At 50.2% G+C, this 24,995-nt stretch overlaps 1 protein-coding gene across 1 annotated transcript in view; it reads left to right on the forward strand.

The window, feature by feature from the left end:
• Positions 1 to 16,110, forward strand: part of MUC6 (mucin 6, oligomeric mucus/gel-forming) — a 73,422-nt gene extending 57,312 nt beyond the window's left edge. The window contains exons 26-36 of the mRNA XM_084851624.1: positions 846 to 1,002; positions 2,375 to 2,518; positions 4,811 to 4,873; positions 5,731 to 5,769; positions 11,204 to 11,248; positions 11,360 to 11,791; positions 12,292 to 12,364; positions 13,088 to 13,132; positions 14,205 to 14,384; positions 15,703 to 15,747; positions 15,861 to 16,110. Of these exons, the coding sequence (XP_084707750.1) occupies positions 846 to 1,002; positions 2,375 to 2,518; positions 4,811 to 4,873; positions 5,731 to 5,769; positions 11,204 to 11,248; positions 11,360 to 11,791; positions 12,292 to 12,364; positions 13,088 to 13,132; positions 14,205 to 14,384; positions 15,703 to 15,747; positions 15,861 to 16,110 (1,473 nt within the window). The remainder of the gene's footprint in view (positions 1 to 845; positions 1,003 to 2,374; positions 2,519 to 4,810; positions 4,874 to 5,730; positions 5,770 to 11,203; positions 11,249 to 11,359; positions 11,792 to 12,291; positions 12,365 to 13,087; positions 13,133 to 14,204; positions 14,385 to 15,702; positions 15,748 to 15,860) is intronic.
• The last annotated feature ends 8,885 nt before the right edge of the window (positions 16,111 to 24,995 follow it).

Below are 24,995 nucleotides of genomic sequence, written 5' to 3' on the forward strand. Positions count from 1 at the left end.
GGTGAATCAGCAACTTGGCACCCACGGATACCACAACCCACCATGGCTTAAATAAGGCTTAAATAAACCATGGTGGGCTGCAGTGATCGTGTGAACCAGGTCACTGTGTCTGCAAAATTTTCCTGGTTTGCTTTCACTTTTCCATATATGGAAAATGCCAGGGTGAAGAGAGTGGGAGAAAGAAGAGCTGAGTGACTGACAGGTCTACCTTCTCCTCATACGGAACGGTTTGGCAGAGCTTTCCAAGCACAGTGCTTTGTGGAAGGGATGTTGAGTCTTATATAATGCTTTCCCCCAAATCTCCTCTGAAGTCTTTGTTATTTATTTACAATATTGTAAATAAACACTGTAAATAAACTAACAATATTGTTAGTTCTGTCTCATCTAAGCAGGGATGTTTAAAGAGCTTTGGAGCAGTAAGAGAAGAGTTGTTTGTGGCTTTTGTACCTTCCTGATTTCTTATCCTTCCAACCAATCCTCATTTTTTCAACCAAACCTTATTCTAGCTTTCTAGTTCTTTTCCTAAATACTCCCTTTTCCATTCCAATCCATTTATTCACATCTGCCTGATTCTTCCTCTAAAAGTGAAGTTTCATTTATTGTTGCTTTTTCTTGCTGAAAAATAGCAAGCAACTATTTTGGAAAATAGTTTGGTTTGCCAAGCCCAATTCCAGATTAACCCAAGGTGAGTTCAACCATCACTACCTGTTAATTCAGCAGATTAATACAAAAGGCCGTTTTGTTTGATTAGTGGGTATCACTTGTTTGGTCCCAATGAAAGTGTACAAAATGGAACATTTTACTTACACATACTTTCTGCTTTAATTCTTCTATCCCTGCTATAGGTATACCACACACCTTATTATGAAACTTGTGTCCGCGATGCATGTGGATGTGACACTGGCGGTGACTGTGAATGCATGTGTGATGCTGTTGCAGTGTATGCGAAAGCTTGCATAGATGCTGGCGTATGCATCGACTGGAGAACCCCAGACTTCTGTCGTACGTTCCTTAATATTGCTTTTAAAAAACATGATCTTTTAAAAGTATGTTGGCAATTTTAGATGTTAATGTAATAATACACAGAATTGGATTATACTTTTTCAGTTTACAAAACTAATAGAGAAGGAAGCTTTACATCTGTTGAGGAGCTTTTTCAAACTATATTCCTAGGAACCCAAACATCCCTCAGAAGCTTATCAGGGCTCCCCAATGAGAGGATCAGTAATGGGTGGGCAGATTCCGCTACAGACAGCTTGTCCTCTGTAGCAATCTGTCCTTGCCATGTGGAGCCACAGGAGAGAACCGAATGCCTTCTATGTGTAACTGCATCCACCAGAGAATGGCAAGCACATTTTGTGTGCAATTCCAGGCACAGCATAGGTGGGGAACTGGTTTTTTTTTGGGGGGAGATGACCCCCCCAATGAGCCCTCCAGGGCCTGGATGATGTCAAGGGGCAGGAGCATGCCCCCTGAAATAATCCGGCTGCTGGCCAAAGTGCTGGTTGTAGAAAACCAGCTATTATCGCTGATCACTGATTGAAGATAACAGTGGGGGTTCTTCATACTACCCTTTAGGGGCAGGGCTACGGGGAGGGGCCTCACCTGGGCCCCGTAGTCTGACCTGGCAGGCCAAATTTGGCTCATGGGCCAGAGGTTCCCCATTCCTGAGCTAGAGGGAGAATGTTGGTCATGCTGTAATGAGGCTAATCAAGCCTGCCCCTTAGAACAGGGATGGGCAGAAAATAGCTATCAAAATGTTTTAGATTTCAATTTTCAGCATTCATGACCATTGGCCATGCTGGCAAGTCCAAAACACCTGGAGATCTTCCTTCTGCCCGGCCCTGCCTTGGAGCATGTCCCAGAGTTCTTTGCCATGGGCAGAAATTCCTCAGTATCCAAATTGATTTGCAATGGGTTCCCTGGGTTTAGGAAGCTTAACATCCACTGTCTTAGTGCACTGTTAAAAATAGAATTCTACACAGATTTCTGTACACCTCAAGTCAAACCACAGCCAAAGCTACCTGGCGAATTGGAGAAGATATGGCTAAGACTTCATTCATTTTTTAAAGAAACAATGGCCATGCTGACTCCCTTGACCCTGTGGGGAGCAGCTATCCATTTGCGGCTACACCTGGTTTCATCAAGGTAGACTATGGGTAGTAATCCAGTGTGTGAACAGGTGACATACGCCCACAACCTCCATGGGTATAATCAAGTATATGTACTTTCTCATCATAAAACAAAAATTAATAAAGCTGTTTCACTAGATACTTTGCCACAGGGGAAAGCAAAGCCTTTTTCTCTCTAACACTTTTCTTTGGGGAATGTAATTCGATAAATTTAATAACAATTACCTTCTCCCCTATTTTAGCTGTCTACTGTGACTATTGGAACAGCCATCCGAACAGTGGCATGAAGGGTGCCTATAACCCTGCCAAGGAATACAATTGCACCTGGCATTATCGCCCCTGTAAATGTCTAAACATGCCAACACCGACTGATGTCAACACTGAAGGTAACATTCTTTGCCGTTTAAAAATAGAAACAGTGTTACCCAATGATATAGCAAGTGTGTTGCACAAAAGGCTGCCAGTCAAGTTTCTTTTGCCTGCACACAGGTGACATGTGTCACTACCATTCTCAGACATATCACCATTCACTAATAACTACAGGCACCAGTTCAAATTTGTTTAGAGGTTCAAGTACTCTAAAGTACTGTTTGTCTCAGTGTTCTTTCTTTTCTTTTTACCTAATGTATTAATTTTATATCCCAATGTCCGTCCCATTGTGCATGCCAAAAGTCTTTATAATGGGCTTTATAAGATGGAATGCATGTAATTGCTTCTTCCTTTAACTCCATTCCACCCCATGCTTGATGGAAGTGAGGAAGGCTATTCAAGTCACTTATTTGTCCAGAATCAAACAGTAATCACTGGCAAAGATATGGTTTCCATGAAACATGCAGAAAAAGAGTAAACCAAAGGCATTGAAGTCCCACCAAGTTTCAAAGAGGCCAGGTAGCACACAGATAACAGAAAGTGGCCATGAGGGTTCAGTGGTCAAATCTGTCAGTGGCAGCTTGTCAACTCCAAGAGCAGTGGCTTGTCAACTCCAAGAGTACAGAACATTCATATTTTCCATTGAGGAGATACCTCACTGAGATAAAGGGGGGTGTCAAAGAGGCCACACTGGGCATGCTCCATCCCACTGCTTTGGTGCCAGGATGGATTGTTGAAATGCTGCTATGTGCAGGAGGTGCCCCTTACTGTTGTCATGGGCAGTCAAAGACGTGGATGGCTACCCAAGCCTTTAGTCTTTCACATTTCTTGGCATCCCCAAGGAGCAGACAAGGTGAAGCTAAGGTAATCCTGTGGATAGTTGTCTCAGCTATAGCAGTGGGGTTTCAGGAAGGGAGGGTCTGGTACAGTTGTTTCTCCAAGTTAATGCCTCTCAGAGAAAAGGACAGGGCCTTTTGATCTCCCCCTAGGTCCCAGGCCCATGTCTATGCCCCAAAGTGGTATAAAATGGGGATATAAGTAATGATGTAGGCTTACATGTCAAAGTCAAATCATGATTTTTCTTGTTGTTCAGTTGTAATTCAAGTCCAGCTATGTCTAGAATTGTCTCAGTGTGTTTCTGTTCAGGGCAATAATATTAGCACAAATAGGTTCCATGTCACCTCATGTGATTAATTTCAATATGATTCACATTATCACACTGATTTCCAGAGTGAGTTAGAGAAAGTAAATCAGCTGAATTTGTCTAACCCAGCCTTCATCAAACTGGTGCCTTCCAGATGTCCTAGACTGCAACTACCATAATTCCAATGGCCATGCTGACTGGGAATGATGGGAACTGTAGTCCATCACATCTGGAGAGCACCAGATTGGAGAAGGCAGGTCTAATCTCTAATTTCTTGGGACTACTCAGCTAGTCCCAATCCCTGGACTTAAGGGATCCTTCTTATCTAACCACCACAGATGTAATTTTTCTGTAACCCTTAGTTAACACTGTTTAACAAACAACTGCCTATATGATGGCCCTTAGATCAAAAGTTAGAGATGAAAGGTTTCAGCAGTGACATGAACAGCTACAAGGACTAGCTGAGCATCATAGCATGGCAGAGAAATCCTGTCTTCTTATCTTTCCTTCACCAGACATTTGTCCTTGCAGGCTGCCAGAGTGGACACCATCATTAAAGCAGCAGGTCTCTATCTCACTTAGTGCTTTCCAGAGCATGGAAGCCTGGCCAAACCCCAAATGTACTTAAAAAAAACTTCTTGAATATTAATGTGCTCATGTCCTTCTGCATCAGTCAACTCCTGATTATGAACAGTAACCTGTGTTTTGTTATAGTTGTTTTATTTGATCTGATTCAACAGACATTTTCAAATAATACTTCAGAATCTATTCCAGCTTGAGGAAAATTAAGGTGCATTGTATTCAGCTTCAGTCTTGACACCCTGCCACCCATATCCTCCTTGCTAATTATTAGCACAACTGCAATATTTTTTGAAACATTAAATTTCCAAGGGTTACATTATCAGGAGACTGTCCCACCAGAATATCAATAGGAAGCTTGCAGAAAGTAGGGTATAAATCCTTTTGTAAACTTTTTACAAAATGTTTTGTAGAAAATAATAGGCCTGAATTCTCATGTTTGGAAATTTGGATCAATACTTCATTCTCTGAGACTTCTTTGCAAATGACAATAATTCTTTCTCAAACCTTTTCTAAGGCCGGAGTTTACCTAAAATGTTTGCTGCATGCATGATGAACAATATATTTCTTTGTCCTTTGCTCCTAGGCTGTTACAACTGTTCACGGGATGAATACTATGATCATAAGCTGCAAGCCTGTGTCCCTTGTGGTAAGGAAAGAAACCCACTTTCAAATACCTTGTTCACAACAGTTCCAGTATTACGAAAAGCCATTTTCAAGGCAATCCTATGCATTTCATTGGGATTTCTCCCTAAAAAATGTGTGTAGGATGTAATCAGTTTATTTCCAGAGGTCTTCTTTTGATCCTAAAAGCTGTCATTGAATGTTAACTCTTTGTTCATCCATCTATTGTGCTTAATTTTAAGAAATGTACCATCTACTATGATTTAGGTGATTTAGACAATAGCTGTATACATTGGCTGATGGACATATAGGTTTTTTTTAAAAAGCTATTAAACAATTCTTGAATTTGATGAAAAGATATCGAGATGTAACTGCTGGGCATTTTCTAGTAACCTACCACTTCTAAAACTATATAAATCTTGGAATTCTAGCTTGTACTTTCACTATAGAAATAGAAAAGGAATATGCTTTGCATCAAATCCTCATTATGGAAAAGTATACAGCTATTATATATTATATAATTATTACTATTATTATTATTATTTAACCATTTCTTATCATAACATCAACAATGAGTTACTTCATATTTAATTATTTTTCTATATGGATGTAACTTCCATGTAGGAAAACCACATGTACACAAGTCTATATCTACGTTGACTACAATTTGCTGAATCTTTGCAAATCACATACACTACTTGGTGAAAAAGGACACATGTGTTTGCTGCATATGATGCATTCACATGGGGTCCTGCCACTTAGGTTATATGCATGGACAGAGTCAAAATGAAGCATACTGGTGTCCACAAAAATCTGAAGCCCCTTGATTATATAAAGCATGTTATATTCTACATTATGCTCTCATGTTTGTCTTTTCACCAGGAACCCAACCCATAACTACTCCATCACCATTAACAACAGGTGAGTATAATTTTTTTAAGTGTATTTTTTAAAGTATATGACCCTGAGTTTAATTAAGAGGGTTGGATCCCAACTTAGCCTTCCACAAATGGAGAGGCTCCTTCTGTCCATGGAAGACTGTTGATACAGTGGAAGATCCCACTGGAGGAATGGGAGAGGAGGTAATTTCACTGCTTCCCCCCACAGCCCTCCCACACTATCCCAGAAGGTGTCCTGTCCAGCTTGGTACAAGGCACCCAGAAGGGATGTCTGAGAATTCCGCCTGGATTTTAAATGGGCTCGAATTCTGACAAATCTGGTCTGTGGAATCCTCCTTGGAACAGGGTGGCCAGGTCGACCCGGACTGGAGCTCATGTGGACCCAATTTTTTTTTCTCTGCCAAAGGGCGGATTTTTGGAAAATAATTACGGAAATAAAAATGTAAATCGGAAATGGAGGAAGAAAGACCGCGAGCGGCTTTACCCTTTTTATGAGGCATTTTCCAGAAGCTTTCTTTCGCTGGGGCTGAGTCGTCCATGGAAATCCTCCCATCTTTTCTGTTTATTGTCTGTGGAGGTGAGGTGAGGTCAGGTCAGGTGAGGTCAGGGCAGCTCCAGTGAGGTCAGGGCAGCTCCGGTGAGGTCAGGTAACCAGAAGTTACACGGGGAATTCCCGCGAAGGGCTTTACTCTTACGGAGACTGAGGGTGCGCGGAAAGGATTTTTTGGCAGGAATTACAAAGGTATTTATGTAAGTTCCGGAGCCGGAAAAAAAACAGGGGCGGGGAATCCGGGGCAGGCAGATGGCGGAACGGGGCAGCCCTCGGCTCTGCGGCATCCTCGCAGAGTGGAGCTGCTCTGCGAGGATTCCAGAGGGGAGGAACGGATCGCCTCCCCCCCACCACAGATTCCCCACCGGAACGGATGGTGGGGAATCTCTACATCCCTACCCAGAGGTGCTGAAACCAGCAAGGAATATACAAGAAAGGAGGGTCTACACAATACCCCCATCAGGGCAAGTCTGGTCACATCCAATCAGGTCAGGTCAAGTGGGATCAAATCCCATGGTGTCAGGTCAGGTCAAGTCAGTTTGGTGTGCTGAATAGCAAGGCAAGGTTAGACTGGGCTGGGTCTTTCAGGAGCTTGGCCAGCTCCAAGTTAGCTGCCTGAGACTCAGCAACAGTCAAAGGTTTTCTGAAGCCTTATAAAGGCCAGCAGCTCAAGACCTGCAATTAGCTCCACCACTTCAGTGAAGCAGTTTGTTTCTTAAAGGGCTTCTGACTGAGTTATAGCAGCTGGCTCCTGAGGAGTGGGAGTGCTGAAAGTTGTAATGGGGAAATGTCCTCTGCATCTGAGGAGTCAGGTAGAGGCACATCCTCTGGCCTGGAAGGCCCTGGCGTAGCAGGAGCTGGGTTGATGGAGGGAGTCTCCTCTGCCTCTGAGTCCTCTTCAGAGCCAGAGAATGGGTCAAGGCTGGGGAACATGCCAGAAGGTCCCCCAACCCTCCAGAGCAGATTTTCAGAGAGCACAATGGGCTGTACAGGGAAGGAGGACTGGGTTCCTCTTCCCCTTCTGCTGGCGAGAGTGTTCCCTGAGTGGAACTCTGCTCAGGGGATGGTGCTGCTGGTGGGATCAAAGTTTGGATCCAAGCCACAGTGAAGGTAAAGTATCTATTTACTGGTATTGTCTAATAATAATAAAGATCAGAAGATAAATATATGTGTCCTATGATGTGGATTGGAATGTTATCCTCTTGTTACTAGTTGTGCATAATTGAGCATGTGTCAACACTAGGGATGATGGAGAATTCCGCCACGGATTTCAGTGAGGCCGAATGCACTGGCATTCGGCCCCCCAAAACCCATGGTGGAACAGCCACCCCCCCGCCCCCCCGCGGAATCCCCCCCGGGATGAAGCTTATGTGGGGCAGATGTTCTGGTGGCAGTGGCAGCAGCTCCGGCGGCGGCAGCGGTAGCAGCTGGTCTCTTGGCCAGCTGCTGCGGACTCAAATGGCGGCCACTGTAGTGGCCACCATTTGCGTCCAGCCAGGCTGCCATGATAGGCTATGTAAGTATTTACGTAGCCTATCATGGCAAAGGCAGCCATGCAAATGGCCACCACGCCATTTGCATAGCTGCCTTTGCCGTGATAGGCTACGTAAATACTTACGTAGCCTATAATGGCAAGCTAAAAAAAAAAAACACAGCGTACACAAATGGCGGCAGCTACAGCGGCCGCCATTTGCGTTCCCTTTTTTTCGCTGTTTTAGCCTACATAAATATTTACGTAGGCTAAAATGGTGGGGGGAAAAGGAATGCAAATAGCGCCCACTACGCTATTTGTGTTCCCCTTTTTTTCGCTGTAATAGCTTACGTAAATATTTACATAGGCTAAAACAGCGAAAAAAAGGGAACACAAATGGCGGCCACCGTAGCCGCCGCCATTTGCGTACGTTGTTGTTGTTTTTTTCTGGAAGGCTGCCCAGTGGCCGGATGTCTGACTGTGGGCAGCCCCGGCCGGCAGCTCCGCGGAAACTCTGCGGAGTGGAGCCGGCCAGATTAGGATTTCGGGGGGAGGTGCAGAGCGCCTCCCCCCCACCGCGAATCACCCCGTCGAAAAGGTGACTTTCGTACATCCCCAGTCAACACCCTATTGCATGCAACTATCTCTGGGCTGGAGCCAGAAGGGCATTTCATATATAATGTTCAAAGTGAGTAAACAGTGGTGCTAGTCCAATCTTTTGAAAGGCGAAGAGTTTAGTCCAAATTTAGGGGAGGGTTCAATGGTGAAAGAAGGGGTGAAAACATCTCCCTTCTTTTCCAGGAGCCTGTCAGCCATTTTAGATTTCCCAGAATGCTTATATAGCGCCACAAAAAATGGCAGTCCTTCACTGCGCCTCCGCCCGCCATTCCAAGGAAATCCTAGAAAATCTAAAATGGCGTCCTCCATCCCAGTGGAGATTTTAAGCATTTTATTTATTTATTTAAAACATTTTTATACTGCTTAGTATTTTTAAAAGAATCTCAAAGAGGTTCAAAACATTCCTTGCTTTGTCGCTAGTGATTAGTAGGGATGTACGAAAGTCACTTACCTTTTCGCAGCTTGGCTTCGCGGTGGGGGGGAGGTGCTTCGCTTTTGCCCCCGAAGTACAGGCGAAGGGGGGGAGGCTTCCCGCCTCGCCTGGCTGAAATTCAAGCCAGGGGGGAGGCTTCCCGCAAATAGCGTGCCCTTATTTTCGCCATAGTCTACGTAAATGTTTACGTAGACTAGACGTGCCAAAATAAGGAACGCAAATGGCGGTGCCCATGGGCCGCCGCCATTTGCGTACGCGCTTTTTTTTTTCCCCAAAGTCACCCGTCATAGGCTACGTGACGATTTACGTAGCCTATCACGGCTGACTTTGGAAATCTAGCCGTGATAGGCTACGTAAATCGTTACGTAGACTATGCACGGGTGTTTTGGTTTTTTTTTACTTTAGTTTTTTTTTTTTGCAATGGCGGCGGCGGCAGCCTGTCTGGAGACTGGCCGCCGCCCCCGCCCGCGACAAAACACCACCGAAATGCCGCCGGGACCCGCAGCTGGGAGGGACATTCGCCAAAGGTAAGTCCCGTCCCGGGGGGGCGGGGGGGCGGAGAATTTCATTGCCGATTTCGGGGGGCCGAATGCGTTGGCGCTCGGCCCCCCGAAGATTCAGGGAGAAATTCTCCGCCATCCCTAGTGATTAGTATCTGAAAGAGTCATAAAGGAATAAAGTCTCGGAAAGAATTCCTCATCGTTTGTGTCCTGAGTTGGCTATTGGTGGGGACTGCAAAAGGCAGCTGGGGTGCTCCTGACAATTTTTTCTGATAGAAAATGCAATTTTGATAAGTTTTTTAAATGTCAAAAGAAAACATATCTAAAGAGTTCAAACACAGTATCTTAATGTGCCAGTGCAAATCTACTCTTGAAATTCAAACTAGAAAGAATTACGATTTTAGCCACACCCGTATCAATGAAATTGTATTTTGGTACTTGGTGCTATTTATTTATTATACAAAGTTAGCCACAATAACTTTGAAAACAACTACAGAAAAAAAGAAGCCCAACTAATACGATTGCAGTGGCAAAAGAATGGCAACTTCAAAACTACAAACCCCTCAAAATTGACAAAATACTAACAAGTAAAGAGTCTTTGACTGCAGTCCTATGCATACTTACGTTGAAGTAAGCTTTGTGGAACTGAATAGTTCTTACTTCTGAGTACACAAGGATTGGATTATGATACTTTTCTGCCCAAGGACTGTGCCACCTCACAGCAGGGGTGGGGAACTTGTAGTACTCCAGATGTTTTGGCCTACAACTCCCATCAGCCCTAGGTGGCATAGCTAATGGGGAGGGGTGATGGGCATTGTAGACCAAACAACTGGAGGACTTCAACTTGTCCATTTCAGGGAACCTTGCAGAAAGAGCATGCCAGAGATGGGTGACCACCCGCTGCAAAATGTGAACGGAGTCAAAACTAAAGTGGGTGGGGCCACCTTTATGCTCTGTCTCATCCATACATAACACACACAACACAAATCCTTTAATTCACACACAAACATCAATATTCACACATAGCATACACACATATTCACACGTAACACACATTCATACACATGACCTTCTCTCTTCTCTTCCCATCAAAACCACCACTCTCACACACATAACACACACTTGCATATAACACACACACACACACACACACACTCAAAAAGATCCCACAACCCCATCCCATCCCAGTACTACAGTTAGGCTTGAGAAAAGTCTTCTACTGAAGTCAAGGGGAGGCTTTTTCTAATTCCAACTGAAGCATGGAGAAAGGATTAAGGTTTTGCAGCTTATGAGGAGGGAAGGCTTCAAAGTACACTCCCAAGTTGCAAAACCCTAAACCCCCTCGCCCAGCTCTGCAATTAAACTTGGAAAAAGCCTTCCATTGCCTGTGAACACACCTACTGGTTCCAAGCCAATGAAGACAACCACAGGTTACCTCACTACACAAACTGCACCATCATTGGTGCCTCCATTTCCACAATCACTCCAACTAGAACAGCCATCACCACAGGTCTCACAGTCACAACTACTACCTATAACATCAAAGAAAATACACTAATGCACCTGCTACAACCTTTGTGTCTATAACCATCAAAACCACCAGTAATATGGTTTTGCACATCACCTTTTAATGCCATTCAAGTCAACAAATTTCTTCCTCCTCTGAAAAGTTCCTGCACAATACACAGACCCCAAGGACTACCTGGGATGACAGTTCACATTCCCTAACAGGAAACTTTTCTACAAAATGGGGAAGTTCATTTTAAGTATGACTGCAGGTTCCCCCTCATTTGCTCAGGTGGCAACCAAGAGCTCACAGACTTGTTTCTTTTCTCTTTTCCAGTGGAAACAAACATTATTTTATTGTACTCTTCTGTCTTACAGCAACACTAACGACCACAACTCCAGTCTCGACATCAATATCAACAGGTAAGCACATGAATCATATGGCTCAATGGTTTGTTAATCAGCTTTCCTTATCTCAGGTTACCATTCCAAATCCTCTGCAAGCCTCTTCATTCGCTAACTTTCCGTTTCCAGCAACCAGCACTCCAGCAACGCCACCTCCCAGAAGCACACGAAAAACAACAGCAACCAGTTCGATCTCCACAATCTCAAGAACCACTACATCAACAGAACCACCCATGACCAGCACACCTAAGACGACTCCAATGACTACAACGCCAAAGACCACCACCACAATCTCTACACACTCCATCAGTACACCAGTAACCACAGCAACTACTACAGTAGTCCCCACAATTACCACCACTGAATCAACAACATTCAGCAAACATAGCCCAAAAACAATGACCCGAATGACCTCCACCACACCTACCACTTCCTCAAGTTTGAAGACAACCAGCCCAGTCTCCTCTACACCGATGACACCATTAACAAGTATCACAACAGAAACTACCACTACTCTGCCCAAAAGCACACCTGTAACAACCACAGTTGTAACCACCACTGGTAAGTTTACCTCACCGCCTTCAACAGGTTGATATACAAAAGTACAGAAATGAAATAAAGAAATACATAGCTAAACCCTCAATAAGAGTCCGCATCCACCAAAACAGGCTTCAATGACGTCCATTGTCCAGTAAAAATTGGAATCCGGACTACAAATCCCTGATAGGAAAACGCTCACAAAAACACAGAAGCCAGCACGGTTAGGAAGCGTGCAGACTGATCCCCTATTGCTCAAGAAAGTGGTTCACTTATCAACCCACACTTCATGTGCTGACTGGCTGCTTTCCTTGCTCCTTTGGCATGGGTACCAATTTTCCATTTCTCTCCCCTTCGGTTTTGCAGCACCACCAACGTCCACCGTTACGGTTCCAGTCCCAAGCTCGACAGGTAAGCAGCTCCATCGTAAGGCATAACCGACTTTGCTACGTACCCCTTTTTTTCTTGGCCCACCATTCCTTTGCCACTTTAACCCTATGGTTTGTCTTTCTATTCATTTGCAGTCAACACTGCGACACCAACGCCAGCACCCAGCAGCACACGGAAAACGAATATGACCACTTCCCTCTCCACAACGTCGAGAACCAGTGTATCAATAGAGTCATCCACAACCACCACGCCCAAGACCACTCCCACCCCCGGGCCCCCCATGACCACCACCATGATCCCGACCCACTCCATCAGTACACCAGTAACCAAAGTCACCACTACAACCGCCCCCACCACGACCTCCATGGAATCCACTTCAGTTAGCACACACACCCCAACAACGGCACGCACGCACTCGAGCACACACACCACTTCCAAGACAACCACCCCGGTATACACAACAACCCCACAAACGCCAACAGTATGCTGCACTATGAGTTCAACAACGACCTCAATTCCAACCACACACCCCACCACCACTCTCACTACTACTACCCCTGCCACAACTGAAACTACCACTACTCCGGTCACAACCACACCTGCGACCACCACCGTCGTAAGCACCACTGGTGAGTTGGGCTCATCGCTCTTACATGGCTAGCCCCTCAAAAAGGGTCTCGGTCCTCCAACCACGGCCTTGCCTAATACACAGGCTCACGAGAAAGGCGCATTCCCACCTCCATATCCCTGATGGCACAACCCACACTGAGGCAGGAAAGCTGTCCCGCTGAGTATGCCAGCAGTCTTCTCCCTGTTTGCTCAAGCAAGGGGTTCACTTCTCAACCACCACTTCATGTGCTGACTGGCTGCTTTCCTTCCTCCTTTGGCATGGGTACCAATTTTCCATTTCTCTCCCCTTCGGTTTTGCAGCACCACCAACGTCCACCGCTACGGTTCCAGTCCCAAGCTCGACAGGTGAGCAGCTCCATCGTAAGGCACAACCGACTTTGCTACGTACCTAGGGGTGTCAAAGAATTTCTCGCTGAAACTTCGGGGGGGCAAGTGCCAAAGTGTTCGGCCCCCAAAGTAGTTTCAGGGAGAAATTCTCCGCACCCCCCCCCCAGGATGGGACTTACCTTTCCCGAATGTCGCTCCCGGTGGCGGGTCGCAGCGGCAGTTCGGCAGGGCTTCGACAGGGGCGGGGGCGGCAGCCGGTATTTCGACCGGATGCCGCCACTGCCATTCCAAGAAAAGTAAAAAAAAGTAAAAAAAAAACCGTGATAGGCTATGTGACGATTTAGGTAGCCTATCACGGCTAGATCTGCAAAGTCAGCCGTGATAGGCTATGTTAATCGTCACATAGCCTATCACGGGTGACTTAAAAAAAAAAAAAAGCGCGTACGCAAATGGCGGCCCCCATAGGGAGCCGCCATTCGCATTCCTTATTTGGTCGCTGTAGTCTACGTAAAGATTTACGTAGACTACGGCGAAAATAAGGGCAATGCAAATAGTGTTGCCCTTATTTTCGCCGTAGTCTAAGTAATCTTTACGTAGACTACAGCGACCAAATAAGGAAGGCGAATGGCGGCTCCCTATGAGGGCCGCCATTAGCCATATGTGCTTTTTTTTTTTTTTTAAGTCACCCGTGATAGGCTACGTGACGATTTACGTAGCCTATCACGACTGACCTTGCAAATCTAGCCGTGATAGGCTACGTTAATCGTCACGTAGCCTATCACGGTGGCATTTTTTTTTTTTTCCGTTGAAGTTCGCGGCTGGGGAGACGGGCGCTTCTCCCCGGCCTGAATTTCGGCCGAGCGAGGCGGGAAACCACCCCCCCGGCCTGAATTTCAGCCGGGCGAGGCGGGAAGCCGCCCTCCCGGCCTGAACTTCTGGGGCAAAAGCGAAGCACCTCCCCCCCACCGCGGAGCAAGCTGAGAGACCAGGCAAGTGACTTTCGTAAATCCCTATACGTACCCCTTTTCCTCTCGGCCCACCATTCCTTTGCCACTGCAACCCTATGGTTCGTCTTTCGTTTCATTTCCAGTCAGCACTGCGACACCAACGCCAGCCCCCAGCAGCACACAGAAAACGACGACAACCACATCCCTCTCCACAACGTCGAGAACCAGTGTATCAACAGAGTCGTCTGCGACCAGCACGCCCAAGACCACTCCCACCCCCGTGCCCCCCACGACCACCACCACGATCTCTACCCACTCCATCAGTACACCAGTAACCAAAGTCACCACTACAACCGCCCCCACCACGACCTCCACGGAATCCACTACAGTTAGCACACACACCCCAACAACAATGGCACCCACACACTCCAGCACACACACCACTTCCACCACCTCCAAGACAACCGTCCCGGTCTCCTCTAGCCCGGTGACACCACGAAGTCCTGTCAGCACGACCGCTCCTCCGACTACGCCCCCCACCACCACTCTGACGACTACTACCCCTGCCACAACTGAAACTACCACTACTCCAGTCACAACCACACCTGCGACCACCACCGTCGTAAGCACCACCGGTACGTTGGGCTCATTGCCCTTCCATGGCTCAGCCCTCGAAAAAGGTCTCGGTCCTCCAACCACGGGCTTGCCTAATACACAGGCTCATGAGAAAGGCACATTCCCACCTCCATATCCCCAACGGCACAACCCACACTGAGGCGGGAAAGCTGTCCCGCTGAGTATGCCGACACTCTTCTCCCCATTTGTTCAAGAAAGTGGTTCACTTCTCAACCCACACTTCATGTGCTGACTGGCTGCTTTCCTTCCCCCTTTGGCATGGTTACCAATTTTCAAGGGATGGAGGAGAATTGCTCCCCGAAACATCGGGGGGCCGAGTGTCAACGCATTCGGTCCTCCGAAGGTTGTTCGGGGAGAACTTCTCCGCCCCCCCGCCCCCCCCGGGATGGGACTTAACTTTCACGAATGTCCCTCCCGGCGGCGGATCCCGGCGGCGGTTCGGCAGGTCTTCGTCAGGGGCGGGGGCGGCAGCCAGTCTTTCGACCGGCTGCCGCCGCCATTACAAGCAAAGGAAAAAAACAAAAAAAAAACGCAAATAGCGTTGCCCTTATTTTCGCCATAGTCTACGTAAATCTTTACATAGACTACAGGGACCAAAAAAGGAACGCGAATGACACCTCCCTATAGGGGCCGCCATTTCCGTACGTGCTTTTTTTTTTTTTTTTCCTAAGTCACCCGTGATAGGCAACGTGACGATTAACATAGCCTATCATGGCTGACTTTGCAGATCTAGCCATGATAGGCTACGTTAATCGTCACGTAGCCTATCACAGGGGCGGATTTTGTGTTTTTTTTTTACTTTTTATTTCGCAGCCGGGCGAGGCGAGGCGCCTCCTCCCCGGCCTGAATTTCGGCCGGGCGAGGAGGGAAGCCTCCCCCCCCGGACTGAACTTTGGGGGCAGCAGCGAAGCGCCTCCCCCCCACCGCGAAGCAAGCTGCGAGACCAAGTAAGTGACTTTCGTGCACCCCTACAATTTTTCATTTCTCTCCCCTTCGGTTTTGCAGCACCACCAACGTCCACCGCTACGGTTCCAGTCCCAAGCTCGACAGGTAGGCAGCTCCATCGTAAGGCACAACCGACTTTGCTACGTATCCCGTTTTCTCTCGGCCCACCATTCCTTTGCCACTGCAACCCTATGGTTCGTATTTCTTTGCATTTGCAGTCAGCACTGCGACACCAACGCCAGCCCCCAGCAGCACACGGAAAACGACAACAACCACATCCCTCTCCACAACGTCGAGAACCAGTCTATCAACAGAGTCGTCTGCGACCAGCACGCCCAAGACCACTCCCACCCCCGTGCCCGCCACTACCGCCACCACGATCTCTACCCACTCCATCAGTACACCAGTAACCAAAGTCACCACTACAACCGCCCCCACCACGACCTCCACGGAATCCACTACAGTTAGCACACACACCCCAACAACAATGGCACCCACACACTCCAGCACACACACCACTTCTACCACCTCCAAGACAACCGTCCCAGTCTCCTCTAGCCCGGTGACACCACGAAGTCCTGTCAGCACGACCGCTCCTCCCACTACGCCCCCCACCACCACTCTCACGACTACTACCCCTGCCACAACTGAAACAACCACTACTCCGGTCACAACCACACCTGCGACCACCACCGTCGTAAGCACCACCGGTAAGTTGGGCTCGTCGCCCTTCCACGGCTCGCCCCTTGAAAAGAATCCCGGTCCTCCAACCACGGGCTTGCCTAATACACAGGCTCATGAGAAAGGCGCATTCCCACCTCCATATCCCCGATGGCACAACCCACAGTGAGGCAGGGAAACTTTCACGCTGAGTATGCCGGCGGTCTTTTCCCATTTGCGCAAACAAGTGTTTCACTTCTCAACCCACACTTCATGTGCTGACTGGCTGCTTACCTTGCTCCTTTGGCATGGGTACCAATTTTCCATTTCTCTCCCCTTCGGTTTTGCAGCACCACCAACGTCCACCGCTACGGTTCCAGTCCCAAGCTCGACAGGTAAGCAGCTCCATCGTAAGGCACAACCGACTTTGCTACGTACCCCTTTTGCTCTCGGCACACCATTCCTTTGCCACTGCAACCCTATGGTTTGTCTTTCTTTGCATTTGCAGTCAGCACTGCGACACCAACGCCAGCCCCCAGCAGCACACGGAAAACGACGACAACCACATCCCTCTCCACAACGTCGAGAACCAGTGTATCAACAGAGTCATCTGCCACCAGCACGCCCAAGACTACTCCCACCCCTGTGCCTCCCACGACCACCACCACCATGATCCCAACCCACTCCATCAGTACACCAGTAACCAAAGTCACCACTACAACCGCCCCCACCACGACCTCCACAGAATCCACTACAGTTAGCACACACACCCCAACAACAATGGCACCCACGCACTCCAGCACACACACCACTTCCACCACCTCCAAGACAACTGCCCCGGTCTCCTCTAGCCCAGTGACGCCACGAAGTCCTGTCACCACGACCGCTCCTCCGACTACGCCCCCCACCACCACTCTCACGACTACTACCCCTGCCACAACTGAAACTACCACTACTCCGGTCACAACCACACCTGCGACCACCACCTTCGTAAGCACCACCGGTAAGTTGGGCTCATTGCCCTTCCATGGCTCACCCCTCGAAAAAGGTCACGGTCCTCCAACCACGGGCTTGCCTAATACACAGGCTCACAAGAAAGGCGCCTTCCCACCTCCATATCCCCAACGGCACAACCCACACTGAGGCGGGAAAGCTGTCCCGCTGAGTATACCGGCAGTCTTCTCCCCATTTGCTCAAGCAAGTGGTTCACTTCTCAACCCACACTTCATGTGCTGACTGGCTGCTTACCTTCCTCCTTTGCGTTGTGTACCAATTTCCCATTTCTCTCCCCTTCGGTTTTGCAGCACCACCAACGTCCACCGCTACGGTTCCAGTCCCAAGCTCGACAGGTAAGCAGCTCCATCGTAAGGCACAACCGACTTTGCTACGTAACCCTTTTGCTCTCGGCACACTATTCCTTTGCCACTGCAACCCTATGGTTCGTCTTTCTTTTCATTTGCAGTCAGCACTGCGACACCAACGCCAGCCCCCAGCAGCACACGGAAAACGACGACAACCACATCCCTCTCCACAACGTCGAGAACCAGTGTATCAACAGAGTCATCTGCGACCAGCACGCCCAAGACTACTCCCACCCCTGTGCCTCCCACGACCACCACCACCACGATCCCAACCCACTCCATCAGTACACCAGTAACCAAAGTCACCACTACAACCGCCCCCACCACGACCTCCACAGAATCCACTACAGTTAGCACACACACCCCAACAACAATGGCACCCACGCACTCCAGCACACACACCACTTCCACCACCTCCAAGACAACTGCCCCGGTCTCCTCTAGCCCAGTGACGCCACGAAGTCCTGTCACCACGACCGCTCCTCCGACTACGCCCCCCACCACCACTCTCACGACTACTACCCCTGCCACAACTGAAACTACCACTACTCCGGTCACAACCACACCTGCGACCACCACCTTCGTAAGCACCACCGGTAAGTTGGGCTCATTGCCCTTCCATGGCTCACCCCTCGAAAAAGGTCACGGTCCTCCAACCACGGGCTTGCCTAATACACAGGCTCACAAGAAAGGCGCCTTCCCACCTCCATATCCCCAACGGCACAACCCACACTGAGGCGGGAAAGCTGTCCCGCTGAGTATACCGGCAGTCTTCTCCCCATTTGCTCAAGCAAGTGGTTCACTTCTCAACCCACACTTCATGTGCTGACTGGCTGCTTACCTTCCTCCTTTGCGTTGTGTACCAATTTCCCATTTCTCTCCCCTTCGGTTTTGCAGCACCACCAACGTCCACCGCTACGGTTCCAGTCCCAAGCTTGACAGGTAAGCAGCTCCATCGTAAGGCACAACCGACTTTGCTACGTAACCCTTTTGCTCTCGGCACACTATTCCTTTGCCACTGCAACCCTATGGTTCGTCTTTCTTTTCATTTGCAGTCAGCACTGCGACACCAACGCCAGCCCCCAGCAGCACACGGAAAACGACGACAACCACATCCCTCTCCACAACGTCGAGAACCAGTGTATCAACAGAGTCATCTGCGACCAGCACGCCCAAGACTACTCCCACCCCTGTGCCTCCCACGACCACCACCACCACGATCCCAACCCACTCCATCAGTACACCAGTAACCAAAGTCACCACTACAACCGCCCCCACCACGACCTCCACAGAATCCACTACAGTTAGCACACACACCCCAACAACAATGGCACCCACGCACTCCAGCACACACACCACTTACACCACCTCAAAGACAACTGCCCCGGTCTCCTCTAGCCCAGTGACGCCACGAAGTCCTGTCACCACGACCGCTCCTCTGACTACGCCCCCCACCACCACTCTCACGACTACTACCCCTGCCACAACTGAAACTACTACTACTCCGGTCACAACCACACCTGCGACCACCACCGTCGTAAGCACCACCGGTAAGTGCGCTCATCGCCCTTCCACGGCTCGCCCCTTGAAAAGAATCCCGGTCCTCCAACCACGGGCTTGCCTAATACACAGGCTCACGGGAAAGGCGCATTCCCACCTCCATATCCCCAACGGCACAACCCACAGTGAGGCAGGGAAACTTTCCCGCTGAGTATGCCGGCAGTCTTCTCCCCATTTGCTCAAGCAAGTGGTTCACTTCCCAACCCACACTTCATGTGCTGACTGGCTGCTTACCTTGCTCCTTTGCATTGTGTACCAATTTTCCATTTCTCTCCCCTTCGGTTTTGCAGCACCACCAACGTCCACCGCTACGGTTCCAGTCCCAAGCTCGACAGGTAGGCAGCTCCATCGTAAGGCACAACTGACTTTGCTACGTATCCCGTTTTCTCTCGGCCCACCATTCCTTTGCCACTGCAACCCTATGGTTCGTCTTTCTTTGCATTTGCAGTCAGCACTGCGACACCAACGCCAGCCCCCAGCAGCACACGGAAAACGACGACAACCACATCCCTCTCCACAACGTCGAGAACCAGTGTATCAACAGAGTCATCTGCGACCAGCACGCCCAAGACCACTCCCACCCCTGTGCCTCCCACGACCACCACCACCACGATCCCAACCCACTCCATCAGTACACCAGTAACCAAAGTCACCACTACAACCGCCCCCACCACGACCTCCACGGAATCCACTACAGTTAGCACACACACCCCAACAACAATGGCACCCACACACTCCAGCACACACACCACTTCCACCACCTCCAAGACAACCGTCCCGGTCTCCTCTAGCCCGGTGACACCACGAAGTCCTGTCAGCACGACCGCTCCTCCGACTACGCCCCCCACCACCACTCTGACGACTACTACCCCTGCCACAACTGAAACTACCACTACTCCAGTCACAACCACACCTGCGACCACCACCGTCGTAAGCACCACCGGTACGTTGGGCTCATTGCCCTTCCATGGCTCAGCCCTCGAAAAAGGTCTCGGTCCTCCAACCACGGGCTTGCCTAATACACAGGCTCATGAGAAAGGCACATTCCCACCTCCATATCCCCAACGGCACAACCCACACTGAGGCGGGAAAGCTGTCCCGCTGAGTATGCCGACACTCTTCTCCCCATTTGTTCAAGAAAGTGGTTCACTTCTCAACCCACACTTCATGTGCTGACTGGCTGCTTTCCTTCCCCCTTTGGCATGGTTACCAATTTTCAAGGGATGGAGGAGAATTGCTCCCCGAAACATCGGGGGGCCGAGTGTCAACGCATTCGGTCCTCCGAAGGTTGTTCGGGGAGAACTTCTCCGCCCCCCCGCCCCCCCCGGGATGGGACTTAACTTTCACGAATGTCCCTCCCGGCGGCGGATCCCGGCGGCGGTTCGGCAGGTCTTCGTCAGGGGCGGGGGCGGCAGCCAGTCTTTCGACCGGCTGCCGCCGCCATTACAAGCAAAGGAAAAAAACAAAAAAAAAACGCAAATAGCGTTGCCCTTATTTTCGCCATAGTCTACGTAAATCTTTACATAGACTACAGGGACCAAAAAAGGAACGCGAATGACACCTCCCTATAGGGGCCGCCATTTCCGTACGTGCTTTTTTTTTTTTTTTTCCTAAGTCACCCGTGATAGGCAACGTGACGATTAACATAGCCTATCATGGCTGACTTTGCAGATCTAGCCATGATAGGCTACGTTAATCGTCACGTAGCCTATCACAGGGGCGGATTTTGTGTTTTTTTTTTACTTTTTATTTCGCAGCCGGGCGAGGCGAGGCGCCTCCTCCCCGGCCTGAATTTCGGCCGGGCGAGGAGGGAAGCCTCCCCCCCCGGCCTGAACTTTGGGGGCAGCAGCGAAGCGCCTCCCCCCCACCGCGAAGCAAGCTGCGAGACCAAGTAAGTGACTTTCGTGCACCCCTACAATTTTTCATTTCTCTCCCCTTCGGTTTTGCAGCACCACCAACGTCCACCGCTACGGTTCCAGTCCCAAGCTCGACAGGTAGGCAGCTCCATCGTAAGGCACAACCGACTTTGCTACGTATCCCGTTTTCTCTCGGCCCACCATTCCTTTGCCACTGCAACCCTATGGTTCGTATTTCTTTGCATTTGCAGTCAGCACTGCGACACCAACGCCAGCCCCCAGCAGCACACGGAAAACGACAACAACGACATCCCTCTCCACAACGTCGAGAACCAGTGTATCAACAGAGTCGTCTGCGACCAGCACGCCCAAGACCACTCCCACCCCCGTGCCCGCCACTACCGCCACCACGATCTCTACCCACTCCATCAGTACACCAGTAACCAAAGTCACCACTACAACCGCCCCCACCACGACCTCCACGGAATCCACTACAGTTAGCACACACACCCCAACAACAATGGCACCCACACACTCCAGCACACACACCACTTCTACCACCTCCAAGACAACCGTCCCAGTCTCCTCTAGCCCGGTGACACCACGAAGTCCTGACAGCACGACCGCTCCTCCCACTACGCCCCCCACCACCACTCTCACGACTACTACCCCTGCCACAACTGAAACAACCACTACTCCGGTCACAACCACACCTGCGACCACCACCGTCGTAAGCACCACCGGTAAGTTGGGCTCGTCGCCCTTCCACGGCTCGCCCCTTGAAAAGAATCCCGGTCCTCCAACCACGGGCTTGCCTAATACACAGGCTCATGAGAAAGGCGCATTCCCACCTCCATATCCCCGATGGCACAACCCACAGTGAGGCAGGGAAACTTTCACGCTGAGTATGCCGGCGGTCTTTTCCCATTTGCGCAAACAAGTGTTTCACTTCTCAACCCACACTTCATGTGCTGACTGGCTGCTTACCTTGCTCCTTTGGCATGGGTACCAATTTTCCATTTCTCTCCCCTTCGGTTTTGCAGCACCACCAACGTCCACCGCTACGGTTCCAGTCCCAAGCTCGACAGGTAAGCAGCTCCATCGTAAGGCACAACCGACTTTGCTACGTAACCCTTTTGCTCTCGGCACACTATTCCTTTGCCACTGCAACCCTATGGTTCGTCTTTCTTTTCATTTGCAGTCAGCACTGCGACACCAACGCCAGCCCCCAGCAGCACACGGAAAACGACGACAACCACATCCCTCTCCACAACGTCGAGAACCAGTGTATCAACAGAGTCATCTGCGACCAGCACGCCCAAGACTACTCCCACCCCTGTGCCTCCCACGACCACCACCACCACGATCCCAACCCACTCCATCAGTACACCAGTAACCAAAGTCACCACTACAACCGCCCCCACCACGACCTCCACAGAATCCACTACAGTTAGCACACACACCCCAACAACAATGGCACCCACGCACTCCAGCACACACACCACTTACACCACCTCCAAGACAACTGCCCCGGTCTCCTCTAGCCCAGTGACGCCACGAAGTCCTGTCACCACGACCGCTCCTCTGACTACGCCCCCCACCACCACTCTCACGACTACTACCCCTGCCACAACTGAAACTACTACTACTCCGGTCACAACCACACCTGCGACCACCACCGTCGTAAGCACCACCGGTAAGTGCGCTCATCGCCCTTCCACGGCTCGCCCCTTGAAAAGAATCCCGGTCCTCCAACCACGGGCTTGCCTAATACACAGGCTCACGGGAAAGGCGCATTCCCACCTCCATATCCCCAACGGCACAACCCACAGTGAGGCAGGGAAACTTTCCCGCTGAGTATGCCGGCAGTCTTCTCCCCATTTGCTCAAGCAAGTGGTTCACTTCCCAACCCACACTTCATGTGCTGACTGGCTGCTTACCTTGCTCCTTTGCATTGTGTACCAATTTTCCATTTCTCTCCCCTTCGGTTTTGCAGCACCACCAACGTCCACCGCTACGGTTCCAGTCCCAAGCTCGACAGGTAGGCAGCTCCATCGTAAGGCACAACTGACTTTGCTACGTATCCCGTTTTCTCTCGGCCCACCATTCCTTTGCCACTGCAACCCTATGGTTCGTCTTTCTTTGCATTTGCAGTCAGCACTGCGACACCAACGCCAGCCCCCAGCAGCACACGGAAAACGACGACAACCACATCCCTCTCCACAACGTCGAGAACCAGTGTATCAACAGAGTCATCTGCGACCAGCACGCCCAAGACTACTCCCACCCCTGTGCCTCCCACGACCACCACCACCACGATCCCAACCCACTCCATCAGTACACCAGTAACCAAAGTCACCACTACAACCGCCCCCACCACGACCTCCACAGAATCCACTACAGTTAGCCCACACACCCCAACAACAATGGCACCCACGCACTCCAGCACACACACCACTTCCACCACCTCCAAGACAACTGCCCCGGTCTCCTCTAGCCCAGTGACGCCACGAAGTCCTGTCAGCACGACCGCTCCTCCCACTACGCCCCCCACCACCACTCTCACGACTACTACCCCTGCCACAACTGAAACTACCACTACTCCGGTCACAACCACACCTGCGACCACCACCGTCGTAAGCACCACCGGTAAGTGCGCTCATCGCCCTTCCACGGCTCGCCCCTTGAAAAGAATCCTGGTCCTCCAACCACGGGCTTGCCTAATACACAGGCTCACGAGAAAGGCGCATTCCCACCTCCATATCCCCAACGGCACAACCCACAGTGAGGCAGGGAAACTTTCCCGCTGAGTATGCCGGCGGTCTTTTCCCATTTGCGCAAACAAGTGTTTCACTTCTCAACCCACACTTCATGTGCTGACTGGCTGCTTTCCTTGCTCCTTTGGCATGGGTACCAATTTTCCATTTCTCTCCCCTTCGGTTTTGCAGCACCACCAACGTCCACTGCTACGGTTCCAGTCCCAAGCTCGACAGGTAAGGAGCACCATTGTAAGGCACAACCGACTTTGCTACGTACCCCGTTTTCCCTTGGCCCACCATTCCTTTGCCACTGCAACCCTATGGTTCGTCTTTCGTTTCATTTGCAGTCAGCACTGCGACACCAACGCCAGCCCCCAGCAGCACACGGAAAACGACAACAACCACATCCCTCTCCACAACGTCGAGAACCAGTGTATCAACAGAGTCGTCTGCGACCAGCACGCCCAAGACCACTCCCACCCCCGTGCCCCCCACGACCACCACCACGATCTCTACCCACTCCATCAGTACACCAGTAACCAAAGTCACCACTACAACCGCCCCCACCACGACCTCCACGGAATCCACTACAGTTAGCCCACACACCCCAACAACAATGGTACCCACACACTCCAGCACACACACCACTTCCACCACCTCCAAGACAACCGTCCCGGTCTCCTCTAGCCCGGTGACACCACGAAGTCCTGTCAGCACGACCGCTCTTCCCACTACGCCCCCCACCACCACTCTCACGACTACTACCCCTGCCACAACTAAAACTACCACTACTCCGGTCACAACCACACCTGCGACCACCACCGTCGTAAGCACCACTGGTACGTTGGGCTTATTGCCCTTCCACGGCTCGCCCCTTGAAAAGAATCCCGGTCCTCCAACCACGGGCTTGCCTAATACACAGGCTCACGAGAAAGGCGCATTCTCACCTCCATATCCCCAACGGCACAACCCACAGTGAGGCAGGGAAACTTTCCCGCTTAGTATGCCGGCAGTCTTCTCCCCATTTGCTCAAGCAAGTGGTTCACTTCCCAACCCACACTTCATGTGCTGACTGGCTGCTTACCTTGCTCCTTTGCATTGTGTACCAATTTTCCATTTCTCTCCCCTTCGGTTTTGCAGCACCACCAACGTCCACC

This window comes from Heloderma suspectum, chromosome 1, assembly GCF_057233095.1.
Source record: "Heloderma suspectum isolate Gila_16-S chromosome 1, 16-S_ref, whole genome shotgun sequence".
NCBI classification, from domain to species: Eukaryota; Metazoa; Chordata; class Lepidosauria; order Squamata; family Helodermatidae; genus Heloderma; species Heloderma suspectum.